Here is a 15,459-nt window from a genome sequence, read left to right as displayed (position 1 = left end):
GTTAGTCCCAGCTACTTGGGAGGCTGAAACAAGAGAATTGCTTAAGCCCAAGAGTTTGAGGTTGCTGTGAGCTGCGACATTACAGGACTCTACTGAGGGTGAGAGCTGAAGAAGGGGGGAAGCAGGGAATAGCAGAGATTCTATGTAGCTAAAAGCTAAATTAATGATATTTTATCATTCTGGCATTTTACCAAAAATAAATACACACATACATAATCCATCACTTAAAAAAAATAGAAAACATGGAGGGGTCCGTAGCTCAGTCAGCAGGGTGCCAGACACATATACTAAGGGTGGCAGGTTCGAACCCGGCCCCAGCCAGATGGCCAGGCGTTGTGGTGGGTGCCTGTAGACCCAGCTACTTTGGGAGGCTGAGGCAAGAGAATCACTTAAGCCCAACAGTTTGAGGTTGCTGTGAGCTGTGACACCACAGCACTCTACCCAGGCTGACACTGAGATTCTGTCTCAAAAAAAAAAAAAGGAGAGAAAATAGAAAATACATTTACTCTTTCAAAAGAGAGAAAAATAAACATTATCCCATAAACTAAAACTATAAAATTTAGATGACTAAACACTCTCAGATAATGAAATTCTCCTTTTTTGAGGCAGGGTCTTCCAAGCTAGAGTGTGATGGAGTCAAAATAGCTCACTGCAACATCAAACTCTTAGGCTCAAGAGATCCTAACAGAGATCTTCAGTAACATAACTGGTGGCCATTTGAAGGACAAAGCATTAGGAGGGGAAAACACTTAAGAGGCACAGATACAGAAGATGTATTCTTTTCCCAAATATATACCATCTCTCCCTCTCCCACTGACATCAAGCTTGGCTACTGACTATGGTATCTTCCACCTCAAAGATGATACTCCATCATACATTTGACTTCAAGCTGTGGTGAATGTCTTGTTCAGTGAAATGTGGGCAGAAATGGTATTACCACTTCACTGAGTGTCAAGGGGCTACCAAGTGTTCTACCATTGTTCTCTGAACTCTACTAGGAGCCCAGCAAGTCTCAGACAGATGGTCACCTGCCAGCATGAGTCATGAAAGGAGGAAGATATATAGTATGGCAGTTGGTGACTCATAATGGACACCAATATGAGCAAGAAATAAATCTCCATCACTGTGAACTGGTATGATCTTCCAAGCCTTCTGTTAGTGTAGAATACTAACCTGGTAGGTAAATAAGGCCTCTGCAATACTTCACGAAACAAATGTGACATCTTAGGCAGGCCAGAAGCAATCAAAATTAAGAGAACAGGACTGACTAGAAGGATGTCTGGAAGGCTGGCACGGGAAGGTGAGGAATTACAAGTTAAGAGCACAGACAGGGAAAGAAAAAACTCAAGGGAGCCAAAATATCACATAGGCCAACACACAGAAGTAGGATTACATGAATTACATATGATCCCATAAACAGAATTAACAAAAAGAAATTAAAGTTATAGGAAGACAGATTTCTGCTCACTGTAAGGCAGACTTCTTAACACTGAGTACTCTTTCTTTTTTGGGAAACTGTGCTCACATAACCAGAAGTATTCAAAGAGAAAATGGATGACCACCTAAAAAAATATACTATAGAATAGATTCCAGAATCATTTGGTTAAATAGACTTTGTAATCTCCAACTCAGAAAATAATAATATCAGTACTTCTTTTTGCTAATATTAACAGCTGCCAACTACTTACTGGCCTCTTATATCGAAAAAAGCACTGTGGGCTGGGCTTAGTGGCTCATGCCTATAATCCTACCACTGTGGGAGGCTGAGGTGGATACATTGCTTGAGCTTAGGAATTTGAGACCAGCCTGAGCAAGAGTGAGACCCATCTCTACTTTAAAAAAAAAAAAAAAAATGCAAAACTTAGTTGGACATTGTGGTGGGCACCTGTAGTCCCAGCAACTTAGGAAGCTGAGGGAAGAGGACTGCTCAAGCCCAAGAGTTGAGGTAGCTGTAAGCTATGATGTTATGGTACTCTACCTAGGGCAACAGAGACTTGCCTAGAGGAGGGAAGGGGAGAAAAGTTCTGTTTTGACCCAAAGAACCCTTCACTATGTTCCTTCACAGGGGCTCACCAAGTTAAGTTAATGGCACATGTCACTTAAGGAGTTAACTGGCAGGGCTAAAGACCCTGAATATCTCTAGTTTCTGAAGTCAGCAAAGAAAAAGACTTCGATAAATAAAATTAAAGTCAACAGTATTATCTTCTGTTACCTTTATGAAAAATGTTCCTGAGTAGGTAAGCAATGACTTTTCATTATTATTGTTTTATTATTGTTTTTTAAATGGACAGATGACCCTGGCTAGATATATACAATATAGTATAGACAAACATTGAAAAGCTACAGGAGAAATCAGTAAATGAAAGATGAAAAACAGACGAAGTCATAGTACCTAGAGTTTAAAATATTCTACATATCAATTTCTATGTTACATGAGCACCAATCATTATTTTTAATAAACCACTGCAGTGACATCATTCTGTATACATTAGCAACTGCAGCCTTTTTTTTTGAGACAGAGTCTCACTTTGTCACCCTTGGTAGAGTGCCATGGCATCATAGCTCACAGCAACCTCAAACTCTTGAACTCAAGCAATTCTCTTGCCTCAGCCTCCCAAGTAGCTGAGACCACAGGTGCCCAGCTATTTTTAGAGACAAGGTCTCACTCTGGCTCAGGCTGGTCTCAAACCTCTGATCTCAGTTAATCTACCTGCCTCATCAGCCTCCCAGAGTGCTAGGATTACAGAGGTGAGCCACCCCGCCTGGCCAACTGCAGCCTTTTGGAAAGAAGGTCAACTGACTTCTGCTTAACTGTATGTGAAAACTTCTCAAGGTAGTAAATGGAATTCCCTTTTGATTAAACATATCCTTAAACATAAAAAATAGAAATAATAAGTCACTTATACAAACTTTATTAATACCCAAGCTAAGGAAAAAGTAGTTTAAGAAGAACAAGCACCCTGTAAGTGATACAGTCCTTGATGATCTGACTTTCATGCCAAAACTCACAACACCTAAAGTAGAAAACCAAGTTGATCTTATCTGAATAGAAATGGAAAGGCATAACAGAAAATTTCCTAGCATAAAATAGTAAACTACTATACCTCAGTAAGCTAGGTTGTAAACAGGTAAGAAAAACTTTACTGAAAGGGCAAAAATAAGACTGTATTAGCCCTTCCAGTCTCCACTGGCAATGAATAAAGGAGGCCAACAACCACCATTTAAAACACTTCTGCCTCCTGAGCAAGGTAATTTTCATCCACAGAACATAGTTACTTAAAGCTTGATGAAAATAAAAAATTATTATGTTACAGGACAAGAGAATTAGTATAATTTTTCATAAGAATCTCAGATCAATGATATGTACAAAGGCTGTTTGATCATTAATTATTTTCTAAAAGAAAAGCCGTTTTATTTGTCTCAAAATTAATTCCAAAGGCCGGGCACAGCGGCTCACACCTGTAATCCTAGAACTCTGAGAGGCCAAGGTGAGTGGATTACCCGAGCTCATGAGTTCGAGACCAGCTTGAGCCACATCGAGACCTCATCTCTAAAAAGATAGCTGGCCATTGAGGCAGGCAACTGTAGTCCCAGCTAGTGGGAAGCTGTGACAAGATAACTGCTTACACATAAGAATTTGAGGTTGCTGTGAGCCGTGACACCATAACACTCTACCAAGGGCAACAAAGTGAGACTCTGTCTCCAAAAAAAAGAAGAAAAAATTAACACCAGGGTAGCACCCGTGGCTCAGTGATTAGGGTGCCAGCCCCATATAGCGAGGGTGGCAGGTTCAAACCCAGCCCCGGCCGAACTGTAACCAAAAAATAGCCGGAATTGTGGTGGGCACCTGTAATCCCAGCTACTTGGGAGTCTGAGGCAGGAGAATCACCTAAGCCCAGGAGGTGGAGGTTGCTGTGAGCTGTGTGATGCCACGGCACTCTACCAAGGGCGATAAAGTGAGACTCTGTCTCTACCAAAAAAAAAAAGAAAAGATTAACACCAAAAGAAAGGTTCAAATAGACATTTCTGGAAACAAAATTGATAACTGCTGACATTAACAATATGTCAAGCATCATGCAGCATACATTTTATTCTATATACATATAAATATATATTTTAAATGTAACAAAAATTCCAGATACATACTGGATGCGTGACATACCATTAATCAGTTATCCTACATTGATTAACCCAACATTAACTACAGCTTAGTAAGATCAGGATACCTGTCCAAATAAGAGGTCCTAAAATGGAACCAAGGTGTAATCTAAAGCTCTTTAAAACTATCCCAAACTTTATTAAATATGTCACAACTAATTTTCCTACAAATATTAATTTACCTTGATCAGGACTTAAATTCTTATCACAAATTCTGAATTCATGAGCCCAGAATAAATTAAATTATCTGTTTTTCTCTTTTCTCCTAATTTATCTGCTCTTCTCATTTTCTCCCAATTAAAAAAAAAAGCCATCATTTCAAAAATAAGACCAAAAAAAAAAAAATTCAAGCAAAAATTCATTAATATTTTCTTAAAGTTATAAAACATGATATAAAAAATACAATAAGCTAGTACTTCAAAAGACATAGACTTTAAAAGTTTAGACTAAAATAATTGTGTTTAAACATACATTCATTGCTGTATAGATATAAGAGCTTTATTCTAGCACAGAATTATAGAAGCAGTTAATTTTCTATATTTTCATGAAGGGAGTTTATGTGTACTTTTGTTTTGCAGTGAGAGACTTGACAAACATTTAGAATATTTAAGAGTACTCAACTCAAACACATCAATGCTTCTCCATGTATGCTACACCTTAATAACAGATGACCTCTAGATCTACTCCAAATTATAGGGTTAGAAACTAAAGTTCAGAATGAGAAATGGAGAAATTGGGTGGAAACGGTCTCTCTGAATAACTTAAATGATGACAACTTATCAACTGTAGCTCAAGTATCTTAAGAGGTGATATTATAGTAGTATTACCTTATTCAACAGATTGGATAAGATACTTAATAGTACTAGAATGTCCTTTCAGCTTTTATTACCTAAAAGCACTCTCTACAGACTCAGGAAGTTCTTAACTAACCCATTCTTTCTCATCTATTTCTTCCCTCAAAATACCATATAAAGCCTGTAACAAACTGTGGTGCCAAAAAGTAAGGAGGTACTCAAACATGATGATGAGATCATGTCAAAAAGATGCAGAAACCATCATGAAGGGGCTTGCCCTGGCCAAATCTGAAAGAATGTAAGCACCAAAATAGACAACAATAGCAATTAATTATAATCCACTGAATAAAATAGGAATTTTGAGTCCAAAATTATATAGCAATGATTCTAAGGAAATAAAATGGGAGGAAATGAAAAGTTCTTCCTTACAATAAAATACAACTAATTAAAGCAAAAGGAATGGTGGCATTTGAAAATTACCATTACAGTCATAATGATAATAACTGATTTAAGCAAGGACTACCAAAAGAAGTTAAAACTAAGTGAAAACTTGATGAAAAATGGGGTAGCTGCACAATATCATTGTATCTAGGCCAAAAATTACATACTAATTATAAAGAAAGAACTGATAAAGATCACAATCAACAAAATATGTATTAAAATGGAGAAACCTGACAAATACCACCTCAATCAAGTGACCAAAAACATTAACATCATTAATAATGGGACGCTGGCATCAAGTGCCTCCTGCTATGATACACTGAGGAACAATGGCACTTCTATGGTATTCCTGCTTAAAACACATAACCTAACTTAAGCAAACTTAAGGGAAACTACCTCAAATTTAAGGACTAACATATGGCTTGAACTCATCAAAATGTCAGTGGCAAGAAAGAAAATGAAAAGCTCAGGAACCACCCTGGATTTGAAGAGACATGAAAACTAAACATAATATGTAATCATGGATTAGATCTAAACTGCAATGGATGTACAATTAGGACAACTGACAACATGTGAACTGAACTACAGATTAGATAATGGCATTTTATCAACATTAAATTTCCTAATTTTCATGATGGTACTGTGCTTATATGAGAGGATATCCTTATCCTTAGGAAATATATACCTAAATACTTAGGGGTAAAAAAGAGCCTCATAATGGGTCAGGGAAATAAATTTAAAAAAAAAAAAAACATAAAAGGCAAGGGGATTGGGATCTCTTTGTACTATTCTCAAAATTTCTCTAAATTTGAAATTACACATGTATCAATAAAAAAAAAAATATTTATGCAATTTAATTTTCATGCCAACAGTAACCCTTTTATGTGGAAAGTTTCTGAAAATTGCAGGATGTTCTCTGAGTATGTAGCAACATATTTGTGTGCCTCAAAACTACAGCCATGCTGTTCCTTCTCTTACCTTTCTAACAGATTGTGGATCGCTTTGAAGAGCAGCGTCCTACATTCATAGGAAAGGCCATTTTCCCAGAGTCCTTCTTCCACAACTGAAAAAAAATAAGAAAAAAGAAAAAAAAAGAACCAGTAAAAAGGACATCCAAATAAAAATAAAGAAACTTTTAAAACATTGTTCTAAAGCAAAGTTAATGAGTTAATTTAAATGACTTAAATAATCTCACACTGAAACACAGAATGGAAACTAAATACTTGCCCAAAGTTATAAAATACTTGTGTACAAAAGGAAGTAATGTGATGTGTTTTGCTTTTACAGTCTTTGAACTATGAGGCATAACCCAATGCTCCTCCCATAAAGGTCTTTCCAGTCTGCTTTCTCAAGTTTAAAACAACTTGAAATTCTCAAATTAATCTTTCTAATATTGTCACAAAGGCTAATTTTGTTAAAGTTCTATAATGCCATAAGTTAATACCAAGGTTATGCTATGTATTTGTGGAGGAAAAATCAAGGGTGTCAGGATTACACATATTTCTTGGAATCTATTGAAAGTCGTATTTGGATGTACTTCACATTGAATACTGTAAGTAATGCAAATGCAACCAAACACTTGAGGGCTACATTATTATGTATTTAAGTGCTAAAAATTATTCCGACAAAACTACCCTAGTTAATATTAATTTTATATGATAATTCTATCTTCCTTCACAAATATATAAATTAATATAAAGTTTGTAACAAATTAATAGAAAACAGAGGAGTAGTAAAGCAAAAACAAATCATACTACATTAAGGAAGATATACTAAAACTTACAAAAAAACAGAAAAGCATAAATTGTCGTATATGTTAAACAAAATTTTAAATACAAGTCAGTAGAAATAACTGTAAAAGTATAGAGTGTTTGGATTTCATATGAATTTAAATTTCCTAAGTCTTACTTAACTATACTAAAGAATTCTAAGCAGTTAATAACTTACCATGAAAAAAAAAAGTTAGAAATCAACAACTGTGATGGAGGATTAGCCACTCAAAAGCTATAAATTTAAGGCCACTGCATTAATTTGCTGACCTTTGTAATTTACTGTTAATAGCAAATATATTTGTCAAAAAGAACATAAACCAAACCATCCTTTCTTTTTTAACTAATTACCCCATCTTCAGAATTTCCAGAAATGCAAGAGCAACATATATTTCAAAGACTCTCTAAAATTCCAAAAATAGGTTAAATTTACAAAGGCACATTTGGAATATAATAACAGATATTTGTCAACATTACCTGGTCAACATTTCTTTACTGTGTTATGTCTCAAGGACCAGGCTAGAAACTAGGAATGCTCTCTTAAAAGGTAATGTAGATATTTGAAGCACTGAAGGGCAGAAACTATTCTGAATACTTTGCTGAACTGCTACTAAGCATAAAATGTCTTATATTTTAAGATAATAATAAAATAATGTATAGTCAAGGATGGTTTTCTATCCAGAAAACAGAATAGTGCTAACCTTTGATCCAAGCACTATATTATATAAATGGAGAGAGAAGGTTACTCACCACACAAGACAAAGTAAAAGACAATCTGCCATTTACTTTAGCCACCCAGCAGCAATGGGCTTCTTCCTTGTCCTTGGAAACTGCCTATTGCCTGTATCAACGCATCCCTAATGGAAGCCAAAAATAATGATTCTCTTTTCCATCCTCTCCTACACAAACCTACTCATTCATGCAATACTGAAGTGAAATATCCTTCTGGTTTCCAAATTTGCACTTAAAATTACTGTTTTTAAAACAGCTGCAAGTAACTTTTTCAAAAGCCAAACATAATTCAAATTGTTTCCACAGGCAGCATCTGTAGCTCAGTGGGTAGGGCGCCGGTGACATACACCAATGCAGGCAGGTTGGAGCCCAGCCCTGGCCTGCTAAACAATGACAACCGCAACTAAAAAATAGCCAGGTGTTGTGGCAGGCACCTGTAGTCCCAGCTACTCAGGAAGCTGAGGTAAGAGAATCATTTAAACCAAGAGTTAGAGGTTGCTGTGAGCTGTATAACCCCACAGCATTCTACCAAGGGCGACAAAATGAGACTCTGTCTCAAAAAAAAAAAAAAAAATTGCTTCTGCAATCTAACTGTACACTCCATGACAAAACTACATTTTAGGTTTTAAAAATTAATGAGATGCTTTCACCACTTAATTCTCCCTTTCAAGGTAGACTAAGAAGAAAAGGCAACTGCCAAAAAGTCTATAAAGAGGTCTGAAGGTACTGGGCCCTATTTTTATGAAACCTACAATCTCTCCAGGGTATGCTGTTTCCACCTTTTAAAAAAAAAAAAAAAAAAAAAAGAGGGCAGTGCCTGTGGCTTAAAGGAGTAGGGTGCTGGCCCCATATACCAAAGGTGGCGGGTTCAAAGTCCCCCCCTCCCTCTGCCAAAAACTGTAAAAAAAAAAAAGACATCCTTTTTAATTTCTTTTGCTCTTTCAAGTTTCAACTTAAATGCACATTAATTCTTCCAGAATATAAAATGGCAGTAAGATTATCTATATAGACTATATAAATCTAATTATGTACAATGGAATAATTTTTCTAAAATTTTGTTAGTCTTAAGAGAGAAAGAACTAAGAAATCTAAAATGTGTATACAATAAATGAGTGGCAAGCATCAGCCAAAACAAATAATTTCTGAATTAATTTTCCTGGTGTTATGTTGTGTATTCTAGCCAGATGAAGAAAAATTACACTAAGTACAATGAAAGCTGCCGATTTACAAAGAAAAACTATTTTGACACTAAAGTTATTTCACTTACATTGTAAAAGCTATAATCAGAACATGTTTAAACTGCTGTTCTTAAACTTTAATATAGCAATTCTCAAAATCAAATATTTAAGCTCCAAAAGTACTAGGAAAAAATGAGTGCTTATTAAAGGAAATTTTAAATAGCTGTCTGTACTTAAGCTTAGTGACAAACAATTTTTCAAAGTCCTCACAAATTGTAACATAACTTCTTTAAACTTTGTAAAACATGGCTCCTTGCAGAATTAATAAACTTCTTTGAAAGAAAACCCATATAAAAGGTTCAGGTGGGAAAAAGTCAATATGACAACATATCAAAGCAGCATATACTTCAATGATTTGTATTTCCCAGCAGAGATCTTGCAAAGATATCCCTTCCAATTCCACAAACACAACTGACATACTTTACTTGAAGAGAAAAAAATGGAGGGAGGGAGAACGGAACAGAGTAGGGAGGAGCATAAAGATTATGAAACCTTGAAGAAATTCAAGCTCATGCTTTTAGAATTCAGGTCACCCTGCCTTACACAGTTTAAAAGTAGAATTACTTTCAAAGAATACATACTTCCTCTGAGCTATGATACATATTTCCTTTTAATGTATCATATTGCAGCAACAGCTAAAATGAACATCTAGACATCAAAAACACTTCTTACTCCCACCTACTGCTTTTGTACCTCAGGCATCAAAACTAATGAAATCTATTATCCAGAACATTGAGTTCAGCAACCACATTGGCCATGGCAAATATTGGAGGGGGGAGGGGCACTTTCAGGGATGGCATTCCTTATTCAGCCACTAAAATCACTGAAAATCAGATTTTGCTCCTAACTCCAGAAATACAAACAGATTAAAGCAAGGAACCCGAAACAAGAGGTTGCTTCCCAGTTAGATTTCAGTGACAAACTGCTAAAGATAACACAGCTCTGAATCAAGGGTTTGTAATTTGCCCAATGCCTTTGTTTTCAACCTTTATTTAGAACACATATAAAACACACTGTAGTTTGGGGGCAGAGGGACGGGTAGAATTTTTGTATTATTAAATCTACTTCATAAGAACTACAATAAAGCAGACATTAAATAGAAACCATTTATCAATTTAATTATATGGATATTAAACAAAATAATACTTTAAATATATGTGTTAAGATTTTAATCTATCTGCCTTCTTAAAAATTGACTTACAAAAAAATTACATAATAAAGTACAATACATTATTTCTGAAAACATAGCATTATACCCACCAAAATCCAATTATATGCATCTATATAACACCACTGACTGATCACAGTTACATTGCCTACAAATTGCTTTGTAAAATCTACATCTGAAGTCATTAATAACTAAACAAATTTATTACTTATATCAATAGATTGATTTCTTTAATTGTTTGTGGATATAGAATATTTGGTATCACTCAACAAATCAATGTTAGAAATAGATTTTAACCTTCCCAATGTCATTTCACGAATCAAAAAAGAATAAGGGATGGGGAGTTATATCAAAATGCTCCACATGTTCTGATCTATTTACTGTTTTAAATGATCACAAATAGTGATAATATTTGGCAGACAGAAGCACAATTATAACTCAAAATTTCAACAGCATAATGTCTTCCTATGGCATCTCTAACAGCATGGGTTCTCTGGCAGTTCCAAGATAACCAGAATTTTAATGATGGTTTCTATACAGCATTGTAGCAGTTGAGACATGACCCAAGTTAGCATTTCAATGGATCATAAGAGTCCATGTAAAGCCAGTAAACTTTAAATTGAAGGAGATCATAAAACTAAATTTCTAGATAAATTGTACCAGTCTTTCAAAAAGGCAACTGCTACATAAAACAGGCTGTGATGTTACTTTAATAGCTGCACATTGAAAAAGAAACCTTGTACAATGGCTGTTAATGGGGCAAATTTGCCCCCCTTTGCTACTTCTATCACAGATTTTTAAATAAGTATTGCTGTTTTACCCCCTAAAACTATTAATATGCTCTTAATTGACATGCTCTGAAATGCATTAACAAGTAAGGGTCTGGAAACACAATCATCAAAATTAACATTATCTTTGATCACTGGAGTAAGTTTTCTTCTTTGCCTCTCTGTGTATTTTCCAGACTTTCTACAGTAAACATGCACTCCTTTTACAAGCACACATCATATTTGAAAGACAATTTTAAAATAAGGCAATTTCTCTTTACTGAACAAGGCTACATGTACAGAAATTACAAGGATGATGACATTTTTAAAACCAGAATCATCACATGAAAAAATTAAATTTCAAGAAAGAAAACCACAAGCGTGGTTCATTAGAGCATATATATTTAAATCCATCAATGCTATAAACACATTTTATAAACTTTCTCTAGAACAATGATTTTCATAAAGATGACTCAACGATTGATTTCAACATTGGAAAGCAGTAAAAATTTGAAGTATTTCCTTCCACTCTTCAATCACAATCTGATTTGAAACAAACCAGCTTGCTACTAAAATTCTGATAGGGCAAGTCCCCAAATTGCCTTTTACACTAAAGCACAAACAGTTGTCTGTCACTGCTATTACTGTGAGTAATCCTTGCAGCTGTAACTGTTTGAAATGCAGCTGTCTTGTTGGCGTTCTTTCCCCACCCCCACTCATCCAGCATTTATGTCCTTGCTACAATAATCTTAAAGAGCATTTTACAGGAGGCTTAGCCCTGGCTGAGGGCACTCTGCAGCATGACCGAGAGAACGTGGAAACACGATTCATTAGACACGCCTGGAGTGATAACAATGGTGTTGCTTCTTACTGCCTTTCATTTCATACATCAGGCTGAGACTAATGCATTCTCGTTACACAACAAGCACATTTATAGACAGGAAAAAACTGTAATCACCTTTGATTAAGAGACAGCATATTTTTCCTATATGAGCCGCCAGCCATACTGACATAGTAATTATTTTTTAACTGACAGGTTAAAACAGCAAATGTAGCAAAAATCTGCTCATCTGCTGAGAGGAGAGAAAGAGAGAAATAGAGAGGAAGCGAGATGGAGGGAGAGGGAGAGGGAGAAGAGAGAGGGAGGGAGAGGGAGGAAGAGGGGGAAGAGAGGGGGAGAGGGGGAGAGGAAGGAAGGAGAGGGCGCAGGGAAGGAGAGGGAAAGAGAGAGACTGACCACAGTGATTAGAACACGTTCAGTGCCATCTCCTTGAGACCTGAGTAGTACCTTGGCTTGTACTTCAGTTGGGCAGTCTACAGCAAATAAGAGACCCTTTTAAAGTCAATTCATTCTCTATAACCAATTCTTTGGAAGCTAAACTAACAGATTTTTTTGGTCATTTTAACATTACTGATCTTTTCTACTTCTTTCATCACAGCACTTCAAAATTCAACAGACATATTAATCCCCTTGTCTTTTTCCTTCATCTTACTCTTACTACAAAATAACTTATTTTCCTTTATATAAAACTGCAAGATAGAAAAACTACTTTCTATTGTAGCAGTTTTAGAAAACGTTAACTTTGATTAAAAACAGGAACGTGGAATAATTATGTCAGTCTTATCATTTCATTCAATATCCATCAATCACAGCACCTGGTGAAGGTTTGAGCTGTAAACATAAAAGCCCTAATTTAAATTTTAAAAAGTCATAAAGCCATATTATACTGACAACATGCAAAGTCAATTTTTTTATAGAATTTTAAGAAGTGAATCACATCTCTACATGCTTGCACAACTACAGTCTTCTGTTGGTTTATGTATGTGTGTTGCTGGGCTGCAGTTTATGGAGAGTTTAAGAGGTGACAGCAAAAAAAAATATTTGCCAGGAATTCAATGATTATAGTTAAACCAAAATGTTGAAAAGTATTTTTTCAAGATTAGCCGATTCTGTATAATGAAGCAACGTTAAGAGACTAAATGGTTAATCTCTTTTTTAGGCTTTCTATAACATGATTGTATTTTACAGTAAGAATGTACTATAAAACTAACAAAACAACTTGCATATGAGAAAATTTGTTAAAACAGAAAAGAAACAAAAATAAGCCAAAAATGTTTACAGAACTATGAAATCTAAAATAGCTTTTAAAAAGATGGTTGTATAGACAGATGCTGTGGCACATGACATGTACTCCCAGTAACTCCAGAAGCTGGGGCAGGAAGATCCCTTGAGCCAAGTTACTCAAGGCTTAGCCCTGGCAACCCATGATGCTGTCTTGAAAAAATAATTTTAAAAAAAGACTATATAGAATGAACAAATTTTTATAAAATAGCAAGAATTTTTGTAAAACAGCAAGATTCTTGAGCAATTTTAAATATTGGATTATTACAGAGTTTTCTGACCTATACTACCATGACAAGTTAAAAACTAGGAAATATGCTGCCTTTCTCTAATGCAGTGATTGTTAATTATAATTAAATTATTTTAGAAACATGTTCAAAGTACAGTAAGTATATTCTTTTTAAATTCTTTTTTGAGCAACATAATTTTTAACTATAAGTTCAAGTGTGCTGTGAGATAAAGAGCTAAAAAAACACTGCCTTAATGTGTTCTAGAGATAAACCATTGAACTCTAATATGCATTTAAACATAGTGTGTTTTGAAGAGAAGTCTAATGTATACCATACTTTATTAGAATTACACAAGCTTAAAATTTTCATCATGTGGATTCAAGTAATTCTTATTACAAAGGATAGCATCTATATAAATTTCCACTCTATAAGTACCCAACCCAAATCATCTTATTTTAGTCATTTCCTCCCAAACTAATCAAATTATTTGTACACACTTTTCCTGCTCATCTTCTTGTTGGAAAAGACATAATTAATCAATATAAAACATGTCACCACAAGCATAGAAGTTTTTAATTAAAAAAATCAGTTTGAATGTACTCTTGGTGATCAGAATATTTTTACTTTAATGGATGACTACTTCTATTACATTAATCTGGTTCTTAACAGAATCACAAATTATTACTCTTCACTTTTAAAAGCCAGACTATATAATTATCCCATTATATCTTCAAAATTAATTTAAAATTTTTAATGCAAAAACAAGCTACTGGGAAAGCAATAAAGTTTTCCCAAAACCTTAAGATGAAACATGTCCAGGAAAAAGCTATCTTTATCCAAAATGTAGTAAGCTAAGAAGTTTCCAACTCAGAAGCAAAAAATTTATAATGAACTAAATAATCCAACACTGGAAACATTTTTACTTCATGTAGGTGTTTCAACTACAAAATTCTAAGCATTAACAACTCTATATGAAAACTCCAAGAACTTCAGGAAATAAAGACCAGCTATTTACACAGTGATGTGAATGAGTTCAATCCCATGTTCTTTCTAAAACTGGCGAGAATGGCATTGTATAGGAGAGTTAGGTGACCCAGTTATTTTGGATTGGGCACTGTCTGGGGGAGGGTAGTCCTGAGGAGCTTCAATAACACATTCAGTGGGCAGTGGTTTTTTTCCCCTGTGGTCTGTGGAGTGCTACAATCCTGTAGAAGAACCCCATCGAGTTCCTTTGGTCTTTTCCACTGGCACATCACAACCTGCATGGCTGCAGTTTTATCCAGTTAGAATTTTATCCATTATAAATTATGAAGTTCTACAGAGAGTTTGTTTGAAAAGGTAAATAAATACAAAGTTTACAAAGAGGACAGAACATGCAAACCACTGGAAATGTCAAAGGAATAAATAGGACCAAAAACCCAGAACGTCTGGGCCACTGAGCAATGCTAACACTTCACTGGCCCTGCTACTTCTTTTGTAGTTATCTCTACTTTCTTTGAGAGATTGTTTCCAGCTTTCAAATCAAATGATTCTAACAAGTTGTACTAGAGTGTGGGAAAAACTTCCAAGATATATTCTGAGGATTTTAAATGTTTATGGAGTCAAGTCTTAGCCAACTCACTTCTTTTCATCACAAAACTCAGAATCCAAACCAACACTAGAGTTAAGCATTACAGGCTAAATCAGCTTTTGATAAGCTAGCCTTGAAATCCAAAGTCTATAGTTAAGTTTTCCAGGTGGAAAAAAAGGATTTTTCGAATATTCTCTTAAAAATTACCTTTTGAAGCACAGGGTATTACTTTGTCAACCAGTGCTTGACTATAATATTATTTCTTCTTTCCATAATTTAAAAACTAGCTATTATAAAGTATTATATAACAACTGAAAGTTGCTTTAATTAGCATTTACCACTTAATGGGAAAGAAGAGTGTTTCAATAATGATGGAACTCTCAGGAAGTTTTGGGGTTGCCTGATAGTGCTTGAGAATTGCACTGGATGTTTGTTATATAATAATCCATTTATCTTATATGCAATTTTCT

General features: G+C 35.0%; 1 protein-coding gene across 3 annotated transcripts in view; it reads right to left on the bottom strand.

The window, feature by feature from the left end:
* Positions 1–15,459, bottom strand: part of MED13L (mediator complex subunit 13 like) — a 303,234-nt gene that overhangs the window by 147,784 nt on the left and 139,991 nt on the right. For 2 of the 3 annotated variants that reach the window (XM_023513279.1, XM_023513280.1), the window contains exon 3: positions 6,372–6,456. In XM_023513279.1, coding sequence (XP_023369047.1) covers positions 6,372–6,456 — 85 coding nt within the window. Of the gene's footprint in view, positions 1–6,371; positions 6,457–7,912; positions 8,061–15,459 lie in introns of those variants that run through there. The other variant, XM_012805266.2, reaches the window with a different exon arrangement.

Source organism: Otolemur garnettii, unplaced genomic scaffold, assembly GCF_000181295.1.
Source record: "Otolemur garnettii isolate 467f Iridium unplaced genomic scaffold, OtoGar3 scaffold00038, whole genome shotgun sequence".
Lineage (NCBI taxonomy): Eukaryota > Metazoa > Chordata > Mammalia > Primates > Galagidae > Otolemur > Otolemur garnettii.
The sequence above is the reverse complement of the archived record's forward strand: the minus strand, read 5'-3'. Positions and strand labels throughout refer to the sequence as shown.